Source organism: Gymnoscopelus microlampas (assembly GCF_963454915.1).
Source record: "Gymnoscopelus microlampas genome assembly, chromosome: 4".
Classification (NCBI taxonomy): Eukaryota; Metazoa; Chordata; class Actinopteri; order Myctophiformes; family Myctophidae; genus Gymnoscopelus; species Gymnoscopelus microlampas.
Window position 1 is genome coordinate 44362818 of NC_139941.1, and position 21523 is coordinate 44384340.

The 21523-nt window shown below is 42.4% G+C and overlaps 1 protein-coding gene across 9 annotated transcripts in view; it reads right to left on the bottom strand.

The window, feature by feature from the left end:
* LOC311044479 (ral guanine nucleotide dissociation stimulator-like) overlaps positions 1 to 21523 on the bottom strand; it is a 48249-nt gene that overhangs the window by 10170 nt on the left and 16556 nt on the right. For 4 of the 9 annotated variants that reach the window (XM_084056100.1, XM_084056096.1, XM_084056098.1 and 1 more), the window contains exons 1-8: positions 20947 to 21277; positions 7154 to 7458; positions 6481 to 6555; positions 5801 to 5994; positions 4733 to 4857; positions 4281 to 4496; positions 3869 to 3972; positions 2772 to 2856 (exon numbers count right to left, since the gene is read on the bottom strand). In XM_084056100.1, coding sequence (XP_083912226.1) covers positions 2772 to 2856; positions 3869 to 3972; positions 4281 to 4496; positions 4733 to 4857; positions 5801 to 5994; positions 6481 to 6555; positions 7154 to 7458; positions 20947 to 21123 — 1281 coding nt within the window. In that variant the 5' untranslated portion in view covers positions 21124 to 21277. Of the gene's footprint in view, positions 1 to 2771; positions 2857 to 3868; positions 3973 to 4280; positions 4497 to 4732; positions 4858 to 5800; positions 5995 to 6480; positions 6556 to 7153; positions 7459 to 20946; positions 21278 to 21523 lie in introns of those variants that run through there. The other 5 variants (XM_084056099.1, XM_084056101.1, XM_084056097.1 and 2 more) reach the window with 2 other exon arrangements.

The window sequence follows — 21523 nt, forward strand, 5'->3', positions numbered from 1 at the left end:
CATTTATTGAAGTACTGTATCTAAGTGCAATTTTGAAGTACTTTACTTGAGTATATCCATTTTTTGTAATACTTCAAACTTCTACTCCACTACACCTCAGAGGCAAATATTGCACTTTTTACTCCACTACAATTATTTGACAGCTTTAGTTAATAGTTACTTTGCAGATTTAGATTATTAAGACAAAAATAATGCATTACGCAATTGAGCCCCAATTTATACTTTGATAAACGTATAAAATACTTTACTTTGGTACTGTAAGTATATTTTGATACCAATACTTCTGTACTTTTACCATTTTGAATACAGGCCTTTTACATCTTCCACCACCCCATCTCCCCCCCCCCCCCCCCCCCCGGCAAAGGGGTGCCCTTTCTTTCCCTTATCTACACCTGCCAAAAGCGTCCGACTCTTGACGTCAACGGGGATTCCCTCGGGGCCCCGCCCTGGGCTACTCTGCCTACACTTGTGGTGTCAAGTAGTCAGGCTGTTGGGTCAGCGCGCGGGTCAGGTTTCGCTGTTAGCGAGTTACGGTAGTTCAAGTACAGGTTTCCCCAACACATTCTTCCACTTCCGATCACCAGTCAAAAGTTGTCAAGGAGAATAACAGGAACTAAGTGCTGGACTTGTTTGCAGTGTGATCCTTGTTTTACAGAACAGAATACATACAGTACATTGTGTATGCATTTTCTTCCTTTCAAGACTGTAATTTCTTCAGTATGATGCAAGTTAAAGTGGTCTGGGCAGTATGATGACCTGCTAGGTCATATCTCTGTACACTTTAGGACTAATTGTCCTAACCACAATGACAGTGAGTCTAGTCGTATACTCTAATGGTGATCAATATTTGAATCCCATACTTTAATTGCATTTTTGTTAAAACCCCAAGATCCAAAAATGATCTAATATAATTCCCATACTTCCAAGCACTGTTTAGGAACCATGATGCAAAGCAAGAGATGGGGAGATCTAAACTCCACCTAAAGAATAATCCATTGTGCAGTGAAGTGAGGTGAAGTTTGAAGGAGAAGTTCTGTTGCTGTGAACTGAATTAGCACATTCCCTGTAGATTCCATCAAAGAGAATGGAATCTGTCTCTGATCTTGAAAGAAGTGCAATGCCTGCCTGGAAAACTGTTTGAAATATTTATGATAACTGGCCTAATCAATGCTGTTGGTTATCCATGTTCACACTATGAATTGAATACATGGGGATCATGTATTAGGCTTTCATGGGCTTTTCAATCCTATTTAGTTGACCTTGTATTTAAACTGTACTCTCATGTGCATTTTTTCTGCAAATTTCTAAATAAAGTTTTCAATCAATCAATCAATCAATGCTGACATCTGGTACAGGCCTATGTATAATAAATAAATAAAAACTCACAACCCTGAACATCTCTTGTTCCCTCCGTTCCCGACTATGAAGGTTAATTTTGACCTTGACTTTTTGAACCCAAAAGTTCAACTTTTCAGGACAAACAGTTTCATGAAACTGGACCCATCCATTGTCAAGTAATTATGTTTAATAGGCACAGACAGGAGTGAATATGATACCCTCCCACGCCTTGCTGCGGGCTGAATAACGTGACAGTATGTCACACTGCTTGATTAAAGGCTGAACATTAAACGCTGAACACATATGTGCAAAGTGATACAGTACGTATAGCATGTCATGTTTTTCTGAATTTCGGTTAAGTTGTCATCGCGTCCCTGAACACACTTCCTGTACATTTATTGTGCTCAGCAACTAAAGTGGTTTCAATTACACAGAGGATAACACTCTATCAACTGCTCAACACCCACCCAAATGGTACAATGAGTGATAACCGACTACCATGGTCCACGTTGTATCCCAACAGGATACATGCCGTTCTACAACACAGGATGTTTTATTTGTCAGTTATTAATTTGCAACTGCAGCTGTTCTTAGATAGATATGAGGATGTGCAATGATAGGTCATATTACAGTATGTTTCCTGTTATCTGTTTGACTTTCAGAGATAGGTTTTACATAACGCATGCAGGCTGATTAAACGGTTTCGGAGATTTGGCCTCGGAAACGCTCCTCCCGACAAACGCGGGGGTGTAGCCAGTTTGAGGCTGGTCGGAATCAATTATCTGCCCGGATGATTCCGTAGAGCGAGGGGTTCACCGATCGTATCTTAAAGTTAATCTGCTCACAGATGCATCGGGGTCACCCTGAAAAGTTATCAAACATGTTTGATATTTATCTGGGACGGTCATGTGTGACACACACACACACACACACACACAATCTTGCCAAGTCTACAAGATTGAGCGTGAGCTTCTGGGATGTGTGAAACGCATCTGGAATCACAAACATTGTATAGTGTGTGATCAGCTGTGGCTGATCGCAGGTAAGTTAATGATACTGAAGAAATGTGTTTGTAATGCTATTACGGTATAAACATTTAAGAAACTCATAAGGCTTTTATTAATGTTCTTAAGCAGACTTTAAACTGTTTACAAGTTTTTTTACTTAAAAATGTTATACAACGCTATTATTAAAAGTTATATAGCCTTAATAACGCATATCAATTTGGGGGTCCTTGGCACAAAAACGTCAGAACTAACTGATTTAGAAGGCATTTTTAGAATCTGCCTCAGGTCTTAAAGGGTTAAAGTCCTACCCTTCAGGGCAGTATGATTGCCAACACACCAATCAATTAGGCGTGAGATTAATTGTAAACCGCTGTGAGCTCCATAATGAGTTGACCACTATTACATAAGAGTCACTTCCTAACCAACCTTGACCAGCAGTTCACGGCTGAGGGAGTAGTTGTTGTCGTCTGAGAAGATCTCTGACAGCTCACGGAAGGTGCGGAAGTTCTCCCTGTTGACAGAATGAGGCCAGTGCATGAGAACAATGTACTGTTAGCCCACCTGTCCTTAACTCCTCCCTGTCTTTCACCAAACAATGACAGAGGCTCTTAATTAACCACTTTCAACCTGGCATCCCTATTTTGGGCATATTGTCAAAATCAAAGAACTCATCCTGATGCCACAAAAGTGTGACATTCATCTATGTGGTCCAAGGAATCCCTGAACATACACTGCATTTCCCCCTAATACTCCCCATTCAAAAACGAGTCCAGCGACACTGATTAGTCCAGGACTGAGCGTGCATGAAATAAAAAGCTCTTTTCTTTAACCCTTAAGTTCAATCCATTATTTACATGTGTTGTTCACACTTTTTTTCCTCCAAGTCATAAAATGGGCTCATAATGTAAATCTGCCAAACTAAAAAAAGCTATAATAGTTCTCAATTATTTTTTAAACCATCTACTAAAGCATGACGTATGGCTACGCTCCGTGCATCGGAGGAGCCCCGAATTTGCCACCAGTGCACATGTGCAGCTTGTTTTGATGCCATCGTTGTGCCAGTGAAAATGGACACAGACTCTTACACAAACACGTCGGCTGCCTCTGTGTATTTATGTCAGGGCTGACGCAGAAGTGCATGGAAATATTTACATCGGCTCATCCAAAAAAACATCATAATCACCATGTTCTTCTGTGGTCACCAGTAGATCGTTATGTTTTGTGAAGTTATTCTCATGGTTATTCCACATCTGAACTCCCCTGTCTGAATCTGCCCAAAACTCCAGGACGTAATAGGCCTACTATCCACTAGCCTGTAGCCTGTTAACCGGTGAGTTACATTAAACTCAGACTAAGAAGTGGTGACTTGCACGGACACTGGTCAGCGCACCTGCCTTGTTGTCAAGTGATTTAAAATACTATCCATTTGGTGTAAAACCTTGCACATGCAAGGTTTTACACCAAATGGATGGTATTTTCCCAAGGGAATCAATAAAGGTCATCTATCTATCACTCCATTGTACCTGGATACTTCCTCCCAGGTCCTCTTCAGGCGGTGGATGGCATTGCACTGTAGTGCAGATAGGATGGCTCGCAACGAGGAGAAGTTTTTGAGAATCCGACACTCCTGGAAAACAATGAACAAGAAAATCTATTCAGATAAAGAGCCGTCGTTAGCTAACTCAAGCATTTCCTTGAATGTCCTGCCATCAGTCAGTTACTGTCCACCAAGAGTGAACTCATATGCACTCAGCTAACAGCTGACACACAGGTCCACTTACACACATACAAACACACCATCTCTTGTTTTTATTCAACATTTTGATATGCATAATTTACTCTCTATTGCATGCCTTGCACAGGCTTGAATGTAAAGTCCTATTTTCCCAGCAGCACATAAATATGCACTGCTATTCTGACGGACTGTTTGCGTACCCTGGCAACCTCTATCCAGCGCTCCAGAAGTCTGGATCGCTGGTTGGGCTTCAGAGTGGGGTTGCTCAGGCAGGTGGTGATGACACAGTTGGTGACGGAATTAAACTGGGCCACAGTGGCCCTGATGGTGGGAGCTAGGTGTTCCTTCCCCTTCTTGTCCCTCTGGGACCAGATCCCACCCAGGCAGTGGTATGGCACCACCTTCTTGAACAGGTCCTAAAGAGACAGGATGCGGTACAGAAGAGAGTCAAGAGAAGATTTGGATGCAGGCACCGTGGGAAAAGAAAACTCACTGTTGCTGTCATGTCGTGTCAAAAATCCCTCTACTTATACTCATCAAGATCATCAACATTAAATACAATCTACTTCAGCAGACATTAGTCTTTACGGAGAGAGCTGCTGATAGATATAGTATACATTAATGTAGCTATGGGGAAGGGGAAATATCTTACAGCATCCATGAGTGTGAACTGCTCCGCCACCATGATGGGGTCAAAGGACAGGAAACTAAAAGCAGGAAGCTCATCCTCAAAGCCACTCTCTTCCTGCGTGGCAAAAGGGCAGCCGATGTGGTCCCCTGTACAAATAAAACAACACAAACCCCTGATGAACATCTGCCTCGTCTGCTCACAGCGTTACTGCACCTACTCTGTGCATGTATAATGTATATTGTTCATACAGTATTTTTCTTTTTTCCATTGGATTTGAAGATCTTACTTGACCTTTTGAATGATGCATGCTTATAATAGCTTATAGCCTATTGAGTTATATGACTAAATAATAACTCATTGAGTTATATAATGACTCAATATTGAGTTATATAATAATTCAATAGCTTATTCTTCCAAACAGCAAATCACAAATTAAGGGAACTACATACAAGACATGCAACACATGCTATACAATATTTTCACAAGCTTTTTTTTTCCTTTACAATTTCAGAAGCTTCAAGACCTGTAAATGTATTTAACATTATTTTGCTTATAGACCTGTGTAAGGAAACCTGACCAAAGACCTTCCACTTTATCCCCTCCACGCCCTACCACAGTGGTTCCCAAACTGGGGGTCGGGATCCCCAGGGGGGTCTCCAAATTATTTTGGGTGGGTTCCCAGATGATCAGCTTAATGTGCAACATTGTTTTCTCACTCAACAGTAAACAAACCAACATACAGTATAAGTGTATACAGGGTATCTGCACATTTCCAAAGTGACAATTTAAGGACTTTTAAGATCTTTTTAATACCAAATTGGCCAAATGTTACATAAGAAAGAGGCAAACATTATGAAACTAGTCGATCTACAAGCTCACAACGCCTCACAGTGCGAGGCGTTGTTGCTTGTAGTTCGGCTATTTTCACAATATTAATCTGTGGAAACAAGTCAAACTAAATGTAAAGCCTACAATTCCAAGTGCTTGTCAGGGTGTGTGTGGGGGGGGGGGGTCCCCAGTTCAAATATGATTATTTGGGGGGGGGGGGGTCGCAGCCTGAGAAGTTTGGGAACCCTTGTCCCGCCCTACCGTCATGATCAGGCTCACACTGCTGTCGCCGGTGGAAGTGGGCCAGGAGGTTGCGGGACCGGCGCTCCAGGTCCGAGCCGGGGAAGTGGAGGTGTAAATATGACATGAGTTGGTGGAGGCAGCCATAGTCTGGAGGAGTCCAGAAATCCTCAGAGTACTGGTCCAACCAGGCTCCCAAGATAGATGACACAGTGCTGTGGGAGACGGGTGCAAAACAACAACAAAAAGATCAAAACATAATCATATTTTCTTTAGCCATACACAGCAAAATACTTATTATGGTGATTGAACTTTTCATTGTACAAATTGCCCATGTAGTCTAATGGTTCCATTTAGTCTAAATCTGTATCCTGCAACTGGTTGCTATAACAACTGAATTTCTACTCGGGGATGATTCAGGTTTTATGTTATCTTAGAGCAACTGAAGGACAAATGGAAGAGCGGGCTGGTGATCTCTCCTCCATTTACTTCTGTTTCATGAAAGTGTTATGATTTCACTTTTGCATTTTACTGTACATGTAATTGTCTAAACTAATGGTGGGATTAATGTCAAGTGACGAATGACAACCAACTACCAAACTAAACATGTTAGAGTATCCCATCATCTACTCAAATGACCTTGTTCAGTGTGCTAAAAGCTTAGTCTTGCACTTTGACCCTGAAGGTGGTGGGAAGCTTACTTTCTCAGCTCGGTGCATTCATCCTGGGAGATTCTGTGTGCAGTGGTTAAGGGCAGATTCTGGAGCCTGGCATACCTGTGACATAAACAAGATCAGTTCAGCGATATATATATATATATATATATATATATATATATATATAGGAAGTATACTTATATAATGGAACTATAGTACAGGGCATTGTTTCTGGTCAATCCACAAAAAGCTGACGCTATAAATATATAATAATAATAATGCATACAATTTATACAGTGTACCCAAAGTCGCTTTACAGAAACAGAATAGAAACTACTTTAATAGGAAAAGAAAAATTGTTAAAAGGTTAAAAACTAAAGGGGATTATGATTAGGTAGGGAATGCGAGTCTGAAAGGGTGGGTTTTGAGTGTGGTTTTAAACGTGGCGAGGGTGGGGGGGCATCTTTGATGTGAGCTGGGGTTGAGTTCCATAGGGAGGGGGCGGCCACTGAAAAGGCCCTGTCACCCCAGGTTAGTTTCTTTGTCTTGAGGATGTCCAGGAGGTTGGCTTGGCATTAGGGAGGACGCTTGGCATGTAAAAGTTTGGAAAACCCTTGTATTACGATATCGTTGGACCACCGTCCCTTGTGTGTGTGTATGTGTAGGTGTGCATATGTACGTAAATGTGCATGTGTAAGTGTGCACTAAGTTTCCTTACCTGTTGAGCAGGAGATCCAGCACCTGCTTTGTGGAGGCGAAGGATCGGTAGGTGCAGAGGAAGATGGTGACATAGGTGGAGTCTTTCCCCCGGAACGCCGTCACCATGTACTCCACCAGCCGCTCCAGGGTGCCCGCCTTTATGGTGCGCACCTTGCACGTCTCGTACAGGCTGAGGGCCGCGTCCGTCTCCACCCCCAGCCATCGTTGCCCCTTGCTGGCCGACTGATGCAGCTGCACCTTCCTCAGCGTGATGGTGAAGACGGCGCCGTCCTCTACCTCCTCACCGATCTCCTGCGTCGAGCTCTGTGATTCATACATTAAAAGAATTCAATTAAAACTACGTCAGAAAGACTTCAGGCAGCCACTATCCTTTAACCCATTCAATCCGGGAACGCATCTATAAATGTCTTCTACATCCTAACAGTTTTCTGAAACACTTATGTTGCTATAACATCAGTGATTTTCATGATTTTTCACATCAAGCCCCCCCCCAAAATTATATGTATTTGGCAGCGAATCCCCATCTCAAAATATTTAGTTCCAGGTACTGGAACTGGTAACATGTTGGTTTCCATGTTGTGCCGTCACTTCTTCCAAAGAGTAGATATCACATTTACCAAATTCCAACCTCATGCTGACACTCCTCAAAATACTAGTTCTACTGCCTGCTGTGATACCGGCCGCCGACAAAGAGACAACGTCACCAAAGAGACAATGTACTCTTTCTCGTCAGTCCCCTTCTGACTCATACTTAGTGTCCCTATGAACGAACAACAATCGCATTGTCGCCAACCAGAGCTTACTGGATAGCTGGCAGCACAATGCAAGCTAAACCCTGTATATAGCCAACCGGGAATTAACACAAGCTGCTTGCTCAATGAATGAGAGCTCTGTGGCCATTTATAATGCTAGTGCCACTAGTTGATCTTTGGGATTTCTCCCAAGTATAACCACACATACAAAAGGTATATAGACAGTGTCACTGTTATTAATCACAGCAGATAGGCTCTGGTGTTAAATGTATACTAACAGATCATCAATAATTGCGACCGTAGGTCGCATTTACTATAGAAACCTGCTCCAGGTGTCCGTCCGTCCCTCCGTCACACACGTCCCGTCACACTTTTGCCCTGCTCATATCTCCGCACCCGTTGCCCCGATCCATGCCAGATTTTGCACACACACTCCTTACCTGCCAAACTACACCCTCCAAGGACCCCCGGAGCTCCAGGGACCCCCAGCTGCCTCGGGGACCCCCAGGTGTAAAAAATGAGCACATGTGGACAAATTACCAAATGACCACCCCAACGGGGCTGCTCACGGGGCATTCCCGGGGACCACCCACTCCTGGTGCTCCAGAACGGATGCAAAAGTGGTGGCGCCCCCAGTGGAGGACCCCCTGCCACTGCAGCTCACATAAAATGCCGTAACTCGGGCTAGGAGCGTCCGGGAGAGCCGCGGCCGGTACCTATTCGTCCGCCAAGGCAACGCGGACACCCCACCCCTAATTTCTCACATGGCCCTCTTCTAGCGCCACCTTCAGGCCGCTTTTCACAACACATTTTTGCCCACTACTCCTACAGTTTTGCCCCTAAAAACACGCAAATTGCTACACACTACACAGTATGTGTACACTCATGTCATCAACATGCCTGCCACCACATTTCTTAGACCACCAAACAAAACTATACATTGCCCACACAACTAGGAACCAATCGCCGTTACAGCCCTCTTCTGTATACATGTGACCTACGGTCGCTTATCTCCCGATTAGGGAGTCTTACTGGTATACTTAAATTAGTACCGACTTTAGGCATTAGAAAGGTACTAATAATGAACCAAAGGTATTGTATTTCTAACCTTTTGTTAATATTTATGGTGATTTGTAGATTTTGTACTGCCATAATTAATTGAGTGGGGCCTGACTCTATTTAGAAAAGCAGGTGGTGCACTCAGTTCAATTCATTTATTCCAAAATAATAATTATTCTCATAATAATAGCTGATCATTTTCCTCTGTTCTATAAATGTATAGAATAGTTACCAGATTTCCCTAATAATGTAGCTCAAACGTCCAGGTCACATCACCATGATGAAGTTAATATGGACATCTGAATTTCATCATTCATAAAACAAACTTTTCTTCAGGGTTTATTTTGGCAAGACTTTTCAAATCAACCCATGACTTAGGCTATATTAAAAAAGAAAGACAAAGAAGTAGTGTTGGAAACAACAGTTGGAAATCACGTGATTCACTGTCCACACTGAAGCACGTCACGCTCTGTCAAAAACATTCCTGTGAGATTCCTTAGATTTTGTGACATTTGTCATCTGTGTGTGTGTGTGATTGGTTTGTTTGAATGAAAGTACAACTGACAACGCCACTCTAGTACTCTCCAATAAGAAGAGAGAATCCATTGCAACACATCATGATGCGGAGTATGAAGCCGCTGGCACCAGGAGGCGGCCGCATGTGTAATGGGAGATGTAGTCATTTTTATGCCTGCACATTTTTTTTCGATTTGTAGGCGACCCTTTGTTTGATTACACACCCGATGAAGCCTTGAATTCATGGAGATTTTTTTGTTTTTGTTGTATTCCTAAGCCAATAATTTGATTACCGGCAGAAAGATACTAATGTATGTGGTAGGAGACTCAAAGGAGACTCTTTGAGGCTCCTACCGGAGAGGCCGCCAGTCATCAAATTATTGGCTCAGATGTGACAAAAAAACTCCATGAATTCAATGCTTCACGGGGTGTGTAATTGATAGACAACAAATCACATTTTGGGTGAACTACTCCTTTAATCATTGTATAACTTTGTACATTTTCACTGTCACTTGATGCTTCATTATGAGTAAAATCGCCGGACTCATTTTGTTATTTTTGGTACACAGTTCTTATTATGTGATGTTGAAAAAGTCTATGGGACTTTGAATGGGGAAAACACTTCCATGACCCTGGGAGAGTGGTTACAGGCTCCGGTACTCTATGACACCCGGTCCTAGTTTAACCTAAATAGGTCTTTGTTAACTTGAATTATTGAACGTACTGTGTAGGCCTTGTTGAAGGAATGTAATCTGGAATGACACAGGCATCTGTCATGGCCCCAGTTGTGTGACCTTAATAGTGTGTTAGTCATTGGTGTCCATTTCTACAAACTGATGTGCCTCCCCTGGGCCCTGACTCGACTGCTTGCTTTTACTCAAGTCTCTACTCCGTAACCTCACAATCACCACTAGGTTCCTCTGTTGTGATTGGTTGCCATGGCACCATCACACAGATGAGAGCAGCTGTGGGTTACTGCTGGTGATCTGAAAAAAAAAGCAGAACCGCAGGCTGCTCTTTAGCTCACTGTTTTGGTCCACAGAATCAGAAAACATCTTAGATTCGTGGGATTAGCTTGTTATAAAATAATGAATGTACTATACACAAGACTTGTGCAACTGCTAAAAAATATAGCATATCGTTGCGGTCGGGCACAAACCTCCTATCGCCGTTTTTCAACTTTTCTATTTTCTTTAATGAATCAGTGCTATTGAACACCTATTACGTCGGTCTGTGGGTTTTACAATATTGAACCAAAGTATTAAAAAAGCGCTTCTGACTAAACCTCCTAATTCCATTGGATCCTCAAACTGTCGGTCAAACCATCTAGGTTTTTTTTCCTATCTGACTTTGTCATTCTAATCAATTGATAATATATCAATATATATCGAATATAATTGATCGATTGATAATATAATGACACATGCAAGTATCTAACAATGTATAAAGTCACCATGCCAACTTTGATGAGGCCGCATTGTCTTGTTTTAAAAACATGTTTTTTTTTCATTTACTGAAAAGTTTATTTTTTGGACATAAATTGTTTCTGCCCGACAGCAGAGATATGATGATATAGAATATGATCAACCTACAGTACCATGCCAATCCACTGGCGACGGCCACTTAAAAATGTTTTACTAGCCAATTAGACTTTTGGAATAGAACCGGATGAAAGACAAATTGGTGCTTGGTTACCTGCCAGCATGTTAGGTTTGGTAGAGTAGACAAGCCTACTAGTTACACTCACAAATATACCAGAGTTTGGCTGATGGTTGGGTGCAAAGTCTCCCTCTCTGTCTGTAAATCATGTATGGTATTGCGGGAAGACTCGGCTGCAGTTCTGTGAGAGAATGCAGATAGCAAGGAGAAGGCCTTGACAGTAGAGCTGCTTATCAGCTACAGCAAAGAGGCCGGTCTGCTATCAATCCACACACAGAAAAAGCCACGACTCAAGGGCAACCTCTCCCTCTCTCTCTATCCATGGAGTCTGTCCTCACAACAACGATCCCATTCATCGTTTGAGTGATATGCGAGCGATGGGGGGGGGGGGGCGGTTGCAGAGCCTAAAAATGGAAAGCCTCCATTTGTGGTGTCTGTGTGTGTATACAGCAGCTGCCTTGTGTCAACTCTGTGGTTAGGCTGCCACATACAGGAATTTTATTCAAAATTTGGCACTATAATGTTGGGGTATTCCAGGGGATACATCACCATAGCGACGAGAAGGAACTTCCTCACAACTATCAAAGAACGATGAATAAACAAAAAAGGAGGAAGGAAACTAACTTTAAGCACGTAGCTTCCTACTTAAACCACGTTAACCATGGCATCCCTATTCTGGCCATGTCGTTATAAGCAAAAGCGTCCACAAAAAATAAGAAGTATAATATAGGGCTTAAGTGGTTAATTTAGGCTTGTCATCATCACACATTCACTTGGCCTGACTCACTGCTTAGTCAAATGGATCTCTGCAATGTAGGCTCTAAATAGACAGAAGTATACAGTTACAGTATGTTGCCAAAAATGGGTAGCTTTGTCAGCAAACACCCACGTGTACTAACAGAGCAGACCCTGGGTCGGGTAGAATTTGCAAAGTACCTAATTATTGCCAGAGTGATTGTGTTTATCTGGACCGGTACATTTCAAATAGAGTCACTGAGGTTATACTCTCCCCTGTTATAGTCTAAACCTTCTGCCTCTCATTTCATAATGCACAATGTTCTTTGTTTGAGGTCTGAGGGCCAGAGTAGATGTTCTGTAAACCAAGTGCTAACACCTAATAACATTGTTAACCGTCAAGAAGAATAACCATGAGAATGAAACAGTCACATACTGTTAAGTGCAAAGGTACTCTGCTGAGCATCGACAAACCCAAAGGAATGTCAAACCAAACTATCAGAAGAGAACGCAGAGGAACTATCAGAGGAGAATGCAGAGGAACTAGAGAGACGAGAGAGACATTTTTGCAAAGAGGGTATAAGGGAATGTGCACTTAAAGCCCATGGTTTGGGAGGTTTGAACCTGGTTCAACAGGAAGGTGTGCTTCAGAGTGAGACTACAGATTCTGGGTTTTCCAAAATCTCTATGCTCGCCCACAGCAACACTGAAATATGGAAGTTCCGTAACAAACCTCTTGTCAACAGTGACTAGAGAATGTTTTGCTGGGCTTCCTATTCAAAAAAGCTCCCTGGCTACATAAAATACTTAACCTTTGACTTCTGACAACAGAAACCTACACAGTATAAACAGTGTTATGGCTGCATGATAAAGATCAAAACTCAAAACTTTATATTGAACACTAAATATCAATTGGGGAATATGTGCTAGGTAAATATAAAGACAATTGTATGAAGGGTAGGAATAATGAGATGCCAATGCTTTAGATTTATTCAGTTAAAATGACAGACTTTTCCTCTCTCACACACATTTTGTTTTTTTTTAACCCTTTTACAATACCCTATAAACCTTTAATGCCGGGAACATGTCTCGATGTCATATTTATTTCTTAGCCTCTATAGCAGATAGACACATGAAATAAAATAAAACATTCGAGAGTTTGAACCTCTCGCTATTACTGAAAATGACTTTAATTTGTTCTAATGTTAATTAAAAAACAAAAGATAATAACCAATCAATAACCAAAGCAAATAAAAACAAATCTATATAAAGTCTCTGGGTGTCTGTCTTTCATTGTTTATTGATTTGTTTTTATTTTCATGGACATTAGGGCTAAATTAAAATCATTTTCAATAAAGCTGAATGTTTAAGCTCTAAATGTGTTTTTCCCCCATGTTTGCATCTGCTACAGAGGCTGGGGAAAAAAAGATTTAGAAAGCATTTTTTGAAAATCGGCCTCAGGTCAGGGATTGTGCACAGTCCTCAGTGTCCTGTAACACTTTGCCCAGAGAGTGATCTGAATACACTGTACTTTCTACTTTCCTTTCATCCTAGGGACTGTGAAAACACAGCAGATGAAAGCAATCATCTGCTTGATGCTCAAAGACACAAACAAATGTGCAAGTCTCACCTGAGGTTGACACGAATAGCAAGGAGAAGAGAATCCAACACAATGGGCAATATACCGTTAACACACTACTGTAATTAATTAGCACATGAAACTGCCATCCTGCCATTGTCTATTTCAGCTGGTTTTGTGCAACTTATCCTCAAGTTTCTTTTCTTAGGCAGAGAGGAGTTATAACAGTCAAGATTCTAATGAGCAAAACATTTGCAGCACTTCATTTGCGTCTCCTGTCAAGCCAGTCTGAAAGTCTATCATTGGAAACCTGCCATCCTCATGTTTTCGACTATGTGCGGACAGCACAAACACTGTCACCAGGTACAATAACAGACTAAAGACAAACACAGCACACATATAGGCTAAACTAAACACTGAATACCAGCCAAATCCCCAAGGCCAAACTCTGTTTTGTTGGGAGTGCATTAGTAGTGTGTGCCAAGTTATGATGCTTATGATTACAGACACACAGACACAAAACAGCCCCCCCTAACGCACGCACGCACACACAGGCACACACAGACACACGCACACACACACACACCTGTTTTGAGCATTACAGTCCAGCTGTTGACATAAAATAAAAACCCTTAGAAAACCCCTTTGAGCGATGTTCCAATTCTGGTGAGGGGAAACTCCCACTTGAAAGCGAAAACCTGCTACAAGCCAGTCAATATTGTAAACAAAGCTTTCAATAGCATGCATCCACTATGACCCCTCTAGCACAAGCCACTGGCTTCCTCTTGCTTACAATAAGCACCAACAGTGCCACGAGATCATGTTTATCACGAGAGTTTATGACCGCAAGTAAATTATAGTACAATACTGCTGTCATATACTTAATCTTTTGGCCTAAATCTTGAGGCATCACAGTGACCTAGTGTCTGCACTCGATAATCAACAAAAGGTTTGATCATAACATCCATAGTGCCTTTGCACAAAATACTGAATTCCGTAACTCAGTGGTTCCTAAACAGTGCGCTGGAAATAAATACAACTATAAAAAAAAACAGGATAATTTTTTTTACTGTACTTTTACCAGTGTGCACTCATTTCCAAATACAGAGGCAAATTCAAAAATATTTACCTAAACACTTTCAATCTGGCATTTTGGCAGATTGGATATGTCAATCCAGGCAAAAATGTTTACTTATATAATATAAATCACAAATTAAAAAGTAAAATGGTAAAAATAGCCGATCTACAGGCCCACAACGAGTCGCATCGCAATGCATTGTGAGCTTGTAGATCGTCTATTTTCATTATGAATACAGGCGTACGTCGAGATTATGACTTGGTGTGCCTTGGGCACAAAAAGTTTGAAAAACACTGTACAACACTGAGGAGAGGTTGAGCGTGTCAGAGTTACATGTTACATGTTGAGAGTGTCAGTTACATGAAAAACATGAAAAATATTTTCGGGACCCCAGGAGGATCCCGAAATGATTTTTGAGGGGGTCCCCAGATGATTTGCTTAATGTGCAACATTGTTCTCTCACTCAACAGTAAACAAACCAACATACAGTAGTATAAGTGTACAGAGGTTATCTGCACAACGCGAGGCGTTGTGACCATGTAGATCGGCTATTTTCACAGTATTTATCTGTGGAACCTAGTCAAACAAAATGGAATGCCTCAACTCCTACAATGCCAAGTGCTTGTCAGGGTGGGGGGTCCCCACTTCAAATACGATTTGTTTTGGGGGGTCGCCACCTGAAAAAGTTGAGAACCACTGGATTAGGCTATAGGCTAAAAGACATCTTTAACTGTATGATTCAAAAGTGGGTCACCACCAGGCGGTTCTCACTGATACTAGTAATGCACACCGGCAACTAAACTGGCTTTGTCAGCCTTTACGTGCCACTAATATCAATTTCAATATTAGAATCAGAATACCAATGGAAAGATGAAACGCTTCTATTTCCCTTGAGCTAAACTGAGTAACAACGAGGTCACTAGGGCAGTCGGTACTAGCCCCAAGACAACTCACCTGTCTTCTTGTATTATTTTCCCCTTGTTCTCACTTTAAACCATGCTCCCTCTGGGCTTTCTCTGGCTGCTGCTAGACAAACATGCCAAACATTTGACAAGTATCATGGTTTCTCACCCTAGCTGGAGTTGGGAATAGGCTTTCAGGATCACCTGCGACAACATGAATGGCTTTGTTTATGTACTGTACAGTACACTGTACATAAACACTTCAGTGTTTCTCTTTGGTAACGTTACTTTGCCAAGTCACTCTGGATAGGAGCGTCGGATAAATGTCTAAATTGTAAATTGCATTATATTTTATTAAACACTTTGTTGACAAAGAGCTAAAGTAGCAGATCTACAAGCTCATAACGCATTGCACCATGACAGCGGTCAGGCGCAACGCATTGTAAGGTTGTAGATCAGCTATTTTAGCTATTTTGGATTTTGTTTTTTTAAATGTATGAATTTCTTAGACATTTCCAAAATAAGTAGACTGTGTCCAGCCCCTGAATCACAAGCCACAGCCATTACAAATATGGGTGTGGTGTGCCGGTTGAAAATCTTATCGGGCCAATCGGCGTCCTTTCAATTCGAAGACGTCAAACAACCACGCGGACAGTTTTGTTTGGTTTGTTTTGTTCTTTTTCTGTATTGTCCACGTCTTTCATGTAGATGTTATGCGGTGCTTGATTACCTGATGTGTTTTCTATGTATAAGAACAATGGCCGTGCTGCAGCCATGGCGTTGTGCGATCGCAGGAATGGGATTCTGGGAGTCACATCGCAGGCGAGAGGTTGTAGAAATATCGGCCGACTTTTACCGTGTCTGGTTATATGGTTAGCTACATAGCAGTGCATGCAGTGGTGTGTTCTACCGTGTTACGCTATATACGTACATAGTATACCGTCCCAGAAAGTTTGAAAAAAAGCGTATAACGTCTACTAACCATCCGAGGTAGCGTATCTGATACGGAGGAGGAGGGGCTGGGGACACGTTTTGACTTCAATAGCCTTTTTTCGTGATAATGTGGCGTCCGAGGTGAAGGCTTATGTGTGGCTATTGAGGTGATAATGACCGCTGGCCATGGGAGTTTCGAAGTAGCTCACAAATATATATGTTAGATCGGTTATTTCATTCGGTGACCGTGTCCGCGTGTGTGTGCCGTGCGTGTGGGAGGGAATAATTATGGTATATACCCTCTGAAAAAAATGTGTGATGTAGATGTGTTGCTTGACAACGACGTCACACACTTTACTATTGTGATTGGTTAGTGGATGAACAGGGAGGAACCAATCATGGAAGACTCCCTATTTGACAGAAATAGATCTCAGAAAACGGCTGCAGTGAGAAGCACTTTCAGACTGAATAATGGAGTGAACCAAAATAAATGTAAATTCAGACTGTGTTCAGAGTGTCAGACTACAATATAGGGACACCAGGGTTAAAGTGGTTAGTGAATTATAAAAGTAACAATATGTTACAGTTCAGAATAAGTTATAAATGCAATTTGAATCTGCAGATGGTCTGCTTTCATTTGCATCGTTTGTCAACATTGGAGCTTGGTGCATAAATTGCGGTCACATAGTTACAATGTTGTGCAAACACAGTACTGCAAAAGTTCCCTCAGCAGGTCCTGTTAAAGGATCAACATTAATAACCAATGCACTCATAACACAGGCACCCGGAGCTAGAGGCAAGCAAACTGACACTATGGGAGCCAACCCAGGGCAAAGCCAGGAAAGGCAAGAAGCGCACCACCTACATAGATGCACTGTGGTGCGACAGCTTAGCTAACAACACTGTAGAGCTCAAAACCCTGATGTTAGATAGGAGACACTCTCCTCTGCCACGCTGCACGCTGGAGGGCAGCGATTCAGGAGTCCCGAGTTGGTGTTGCATCGCATCACATAACACAGGGTTTTAAATATCTAGATGTTACTTCATGGGCACTGTCAAATTCAATGTCCCAGTGCAAGAAGAGAGCTCCAACAACCACTGACCCGATTATTCTTATTTTATACACTAGCAGGAAATTACCACCAACTGCCAGCCCAGTGCGGGGAAGAATTACGACTGTGTCTGGTAAATTTATATACTCTACCAGCCACTTGGCCAAGTAATCAATCTTCTACTGAAAAAGTGTAGATGGTGGGTAAAAATGTGAATTTGGGGACATATTAACCAGCAGCTAGTGTGACTGGTAGACAAAACTGACTAAACATCTTGGTAATCTGCATCCAAGTGATATCATATACCAACATTATAGAGTAGACCTCAAGACTACCAAAAGGACAGTTTGATATGTCCTTCTAGAGTAGCCTTATCCAAGAACAATACTGGTTAAAAGACTAATCATTTCAGACATACAGAGAAGGAGTATGGAGTAAAGTGGGGCAACAACCAGTGATTTAAGAGAAATAGTCGTTTTCCAGGCACTGGGCCCTTCGCATTCCAACCACTGTCTGTTTCTCTCATTGCTGCTTCCTGAACTCCGATGGCCCTCCTTTCTCCTTGGCTACTCAAAATGAGTCTCCATTTGAAATGAGCTTAAGAGCTGCAATAACAAAAGCTTCTCTGTCTCTCCAGTTTTTCAGTGCAGGATGAAGCCAAGCTTCCGCCTGCAATCTGAAGGATGAAGATGGACAGAAGACAATGCAAGCACATCATAATGTGCTTGCATTATTATGAATTGAATGGGAAGGCCTCTCTTGATGAGTTTAAACTGATATGTTTTATTGAGAGGAGGAGGCAGACTCAATAAGGCGTCTTCTTGGTTTAGCAATGATTTTATAATTTATAAATTGTATATATCACCCATGCAGCGACTCTAGACTTTGGACTAGGAGTGCAACAGTTAATCGAACACATTGATTCAATCATTTTTGCAAATTAATGCTCTACTACTCAACCAAGAGTGTAAAAAGTAGGAAGTAGTGAAAATAGCAGATCTACAAGCTCAAAACGCATTGCATTGTGAGCTCGTAAATCCTATTTTCACTATTAAAAAAAAAAACAATAACAAAGGAATTGGACATATAAGGTTTCCCAATTCCCACCGACAGCAACGATATATAAGTCAGTACGTAGGTAGGTCAAAAGCACATTTTCTTGCACACTTCGCACTTTCAGGAAAACAAATATGTTTTTCTCCTTTTCATCCTGACATAAAAGCCTCATCAAGCAGGCCCACTGTAGCAAAACCAATGTTTGGTGTTGGTCGATCCCAAGTAGATGACTGGCTATGACATCATCCCTAACGCAGCACATCTAATCTTGAGCCATCACCCAGGTCAATAATCTCAGTGCCATGTGCGGAGATACGTGTCGTGTGCAACATAGGCATCGGGTCTATAACTAATATAACTCAGAAGGTCATACGATCCCTGAGCAAACTCCCATTTCAACGCCATCTGACCTTCTCTTGCTATATGATATATATAGGCTAACTGCTGAGGGCTAACACAGAGCCCAAGGGATCAACATATGTCTTAGGTTTCCTATCACTAACCCAGTTGGACCTCTGCCTAGTAACCCAGCATAACACCAGCTAAAAGCATCAAATCTGGATACTGTAATAAGGTTCAACAAGCATAACTGGCAGGGGGGGAAAGAAAGGCTGCCATTGTGGAGGCAGCCACTTTGCTTATGAAGGAGTGGGGATTAGGCATTAGGTAATTGTGTTAGTGGAGAGGATTAGATTAAAGGAGAAGAGAGAGGGAGAGAGAGGTTTAGCAGCCGAGAAGAAACTACACAAGCCATCTAAAGCCACAAGAGACGCACAGAGAAACACAAGGCGTTAATAATGTGCTTGTGATGTCCAACCTGCTGCTTACGAGGTTGATTACGTTAAGAGACAAACATCGGGCCAAAAGAAGGGCTCATGAGGATGAAGGTTACGTGTCCCAAGTGCGCAAGCTGGACACAAGCCCTTCCATGTGGTATCAGTTATCATCCCGTCCTCATCTCATCCGGCATTATGTAAGAGACCACCAAATGTGATTACTCACCCTCCTTGCTTTAAGTGGTCAACTGTACACAATATAATCAGTGTTATTGTGAAGAATGCTTCATATACTTAATGGACGCACAATTATTTACTCCTGAAGGGTCCCCCGTAGATGTTATTGCGACCGTAGGTCGCATTTACTATAGAAACCTGCTCCAGGTGTCCGTCCGTCCCTCCGTCACACACGTCCCGTCACACTTTTGCCCTGCTCATATCTCCGCACCCGTTGCCCCGATCCATGCCAGATTTTGCACACACACTCCTTACCTGCCAAACTACACCCTCCAAGGACCCCCGGAGCTCCAGGGACCCCCAGCTGCCTCGGGGACCCCCAGGTGTAAAAAATGAGCACATGTGGACAAATTACCAAATGACCACCCCAACGGGGCTGCTCACGGGGCATTCCCGGGGACCACCCACTCCTGGTGCTCCAGAACGGATGCAAAAGTGGTGGCGCCCCCAGTGGAGGACCCCCTGCCACTGCAGCTCACATAAAATGCCGTAACTCGGGCTAGGAGCGTCCGGGAGAGCCGCGGCCGGTACCTATTCGTCCGCCAAGGCAACGCGGACACCCCACCCCTAATTTCTCACATGGCCCTCTTCTAGCGCCACCTTCAGGCCGCTTTTCACAACACATTTTTGCCCACTACTCCTACAGTTTTGCCCCTAAAAACACGCAAATTGCTACACACTACACAGTATGTGTACACTCATGTCATCAACATGCCTGCCACCACATTTCTTAGACCACCAAACAAAACTATACATTGCCCACACAACTAGGAACCAATCGCCGTTACAGCCCTCTTCTGTATACATGTGACCTACGGTCGCTTATCTCCCGATTAGGGAGTCTTACTGGTATATGAACAGTACAGAGGCATGAAAGACACAACTGGCATAGGGAGAATGGTTGAGAGCAACTAGACTTTTGGGAGTAGCCTATACAACCAGCAATCATCTCTAAATATGAGGCCCACTTGTAACATGGGTTACATGAATCATCACTTTGCAACGTGACATTAGGCTGCTAAACAACGGTCCTTTCCATCACTGCCACTATAACGCTTGTGTTCAATAACACATCGTCACAATACAATCAAACAAGTGAGCAGTGGTGGTGGAAGAAGTACTCGCATTATTTTATTTTTAAGTAAAAGTATCAATACTGCAATGCAGAAATACTCTGCTGCAAGTAAAAGTCCAGAATTCAACATTTATTTGAGTAAAGTACAAAGGTATTGGTATCAAAATGTACTTAAAAGTACCAAAAGTAGAAAGCACTCATTATGCAGAATGTCCCATTTCACAAGTTTTCAAATGTATAAAACATCTTTTGAAAATTGTACTTAAGGCTACAGTACTTGAGTAAATGTACTTAAGTTACTTTACACCACTGCAAGTGACCAACTAAAAAAGAAAAATCTAAAAAAAAAAATCTAAATCAACTACATCATCATCATCCTCACCTCCAACGAGGGCAGGTCAGGGTCTAGGTGTGTGAAACTGCTCAGAACGACGGTACTCTGGTCCTCGGTGACCTCCAGCCTCACCCCATCCCAGATACTGCGCACCCTCCACGAAGCGTCAAACATCTCATCGAGGTGGTAGCATCCCGAGTTGACGCTCAGCGTCTCGGTTTTCATCCCGACAACAAACAGACCATTGGTGCCACAGCTATAGGCTGGTGATGCTCAGTTGTTATGTTGTCGGACATCCATGTTTACCCCCCATACGTACGGTACAGTACAGTACTAACTGCGGTGTCTCTCTCTCTCTATCTGTGGACGCTGCTCTCTCTCCCGGCTGGCTGCATGCGAGCCGTATGCAGCTTCCACTGAGTCACACTGGGCTCGTTTGGCCCATCCCCCCGTGTGACGTCACGCGTCTGGGAAATGATGCTTCCTTTCATAATAATAACTTAACTTTTCCACAAAGCAACAATGCTAAGAGATTTCCATTTCCATACTGTTAGAATGCTAATTTATACTAGAAATAGATTATAATCAGTGGTGGGAAAAGTACTACACATTTTTTTAATTAAGT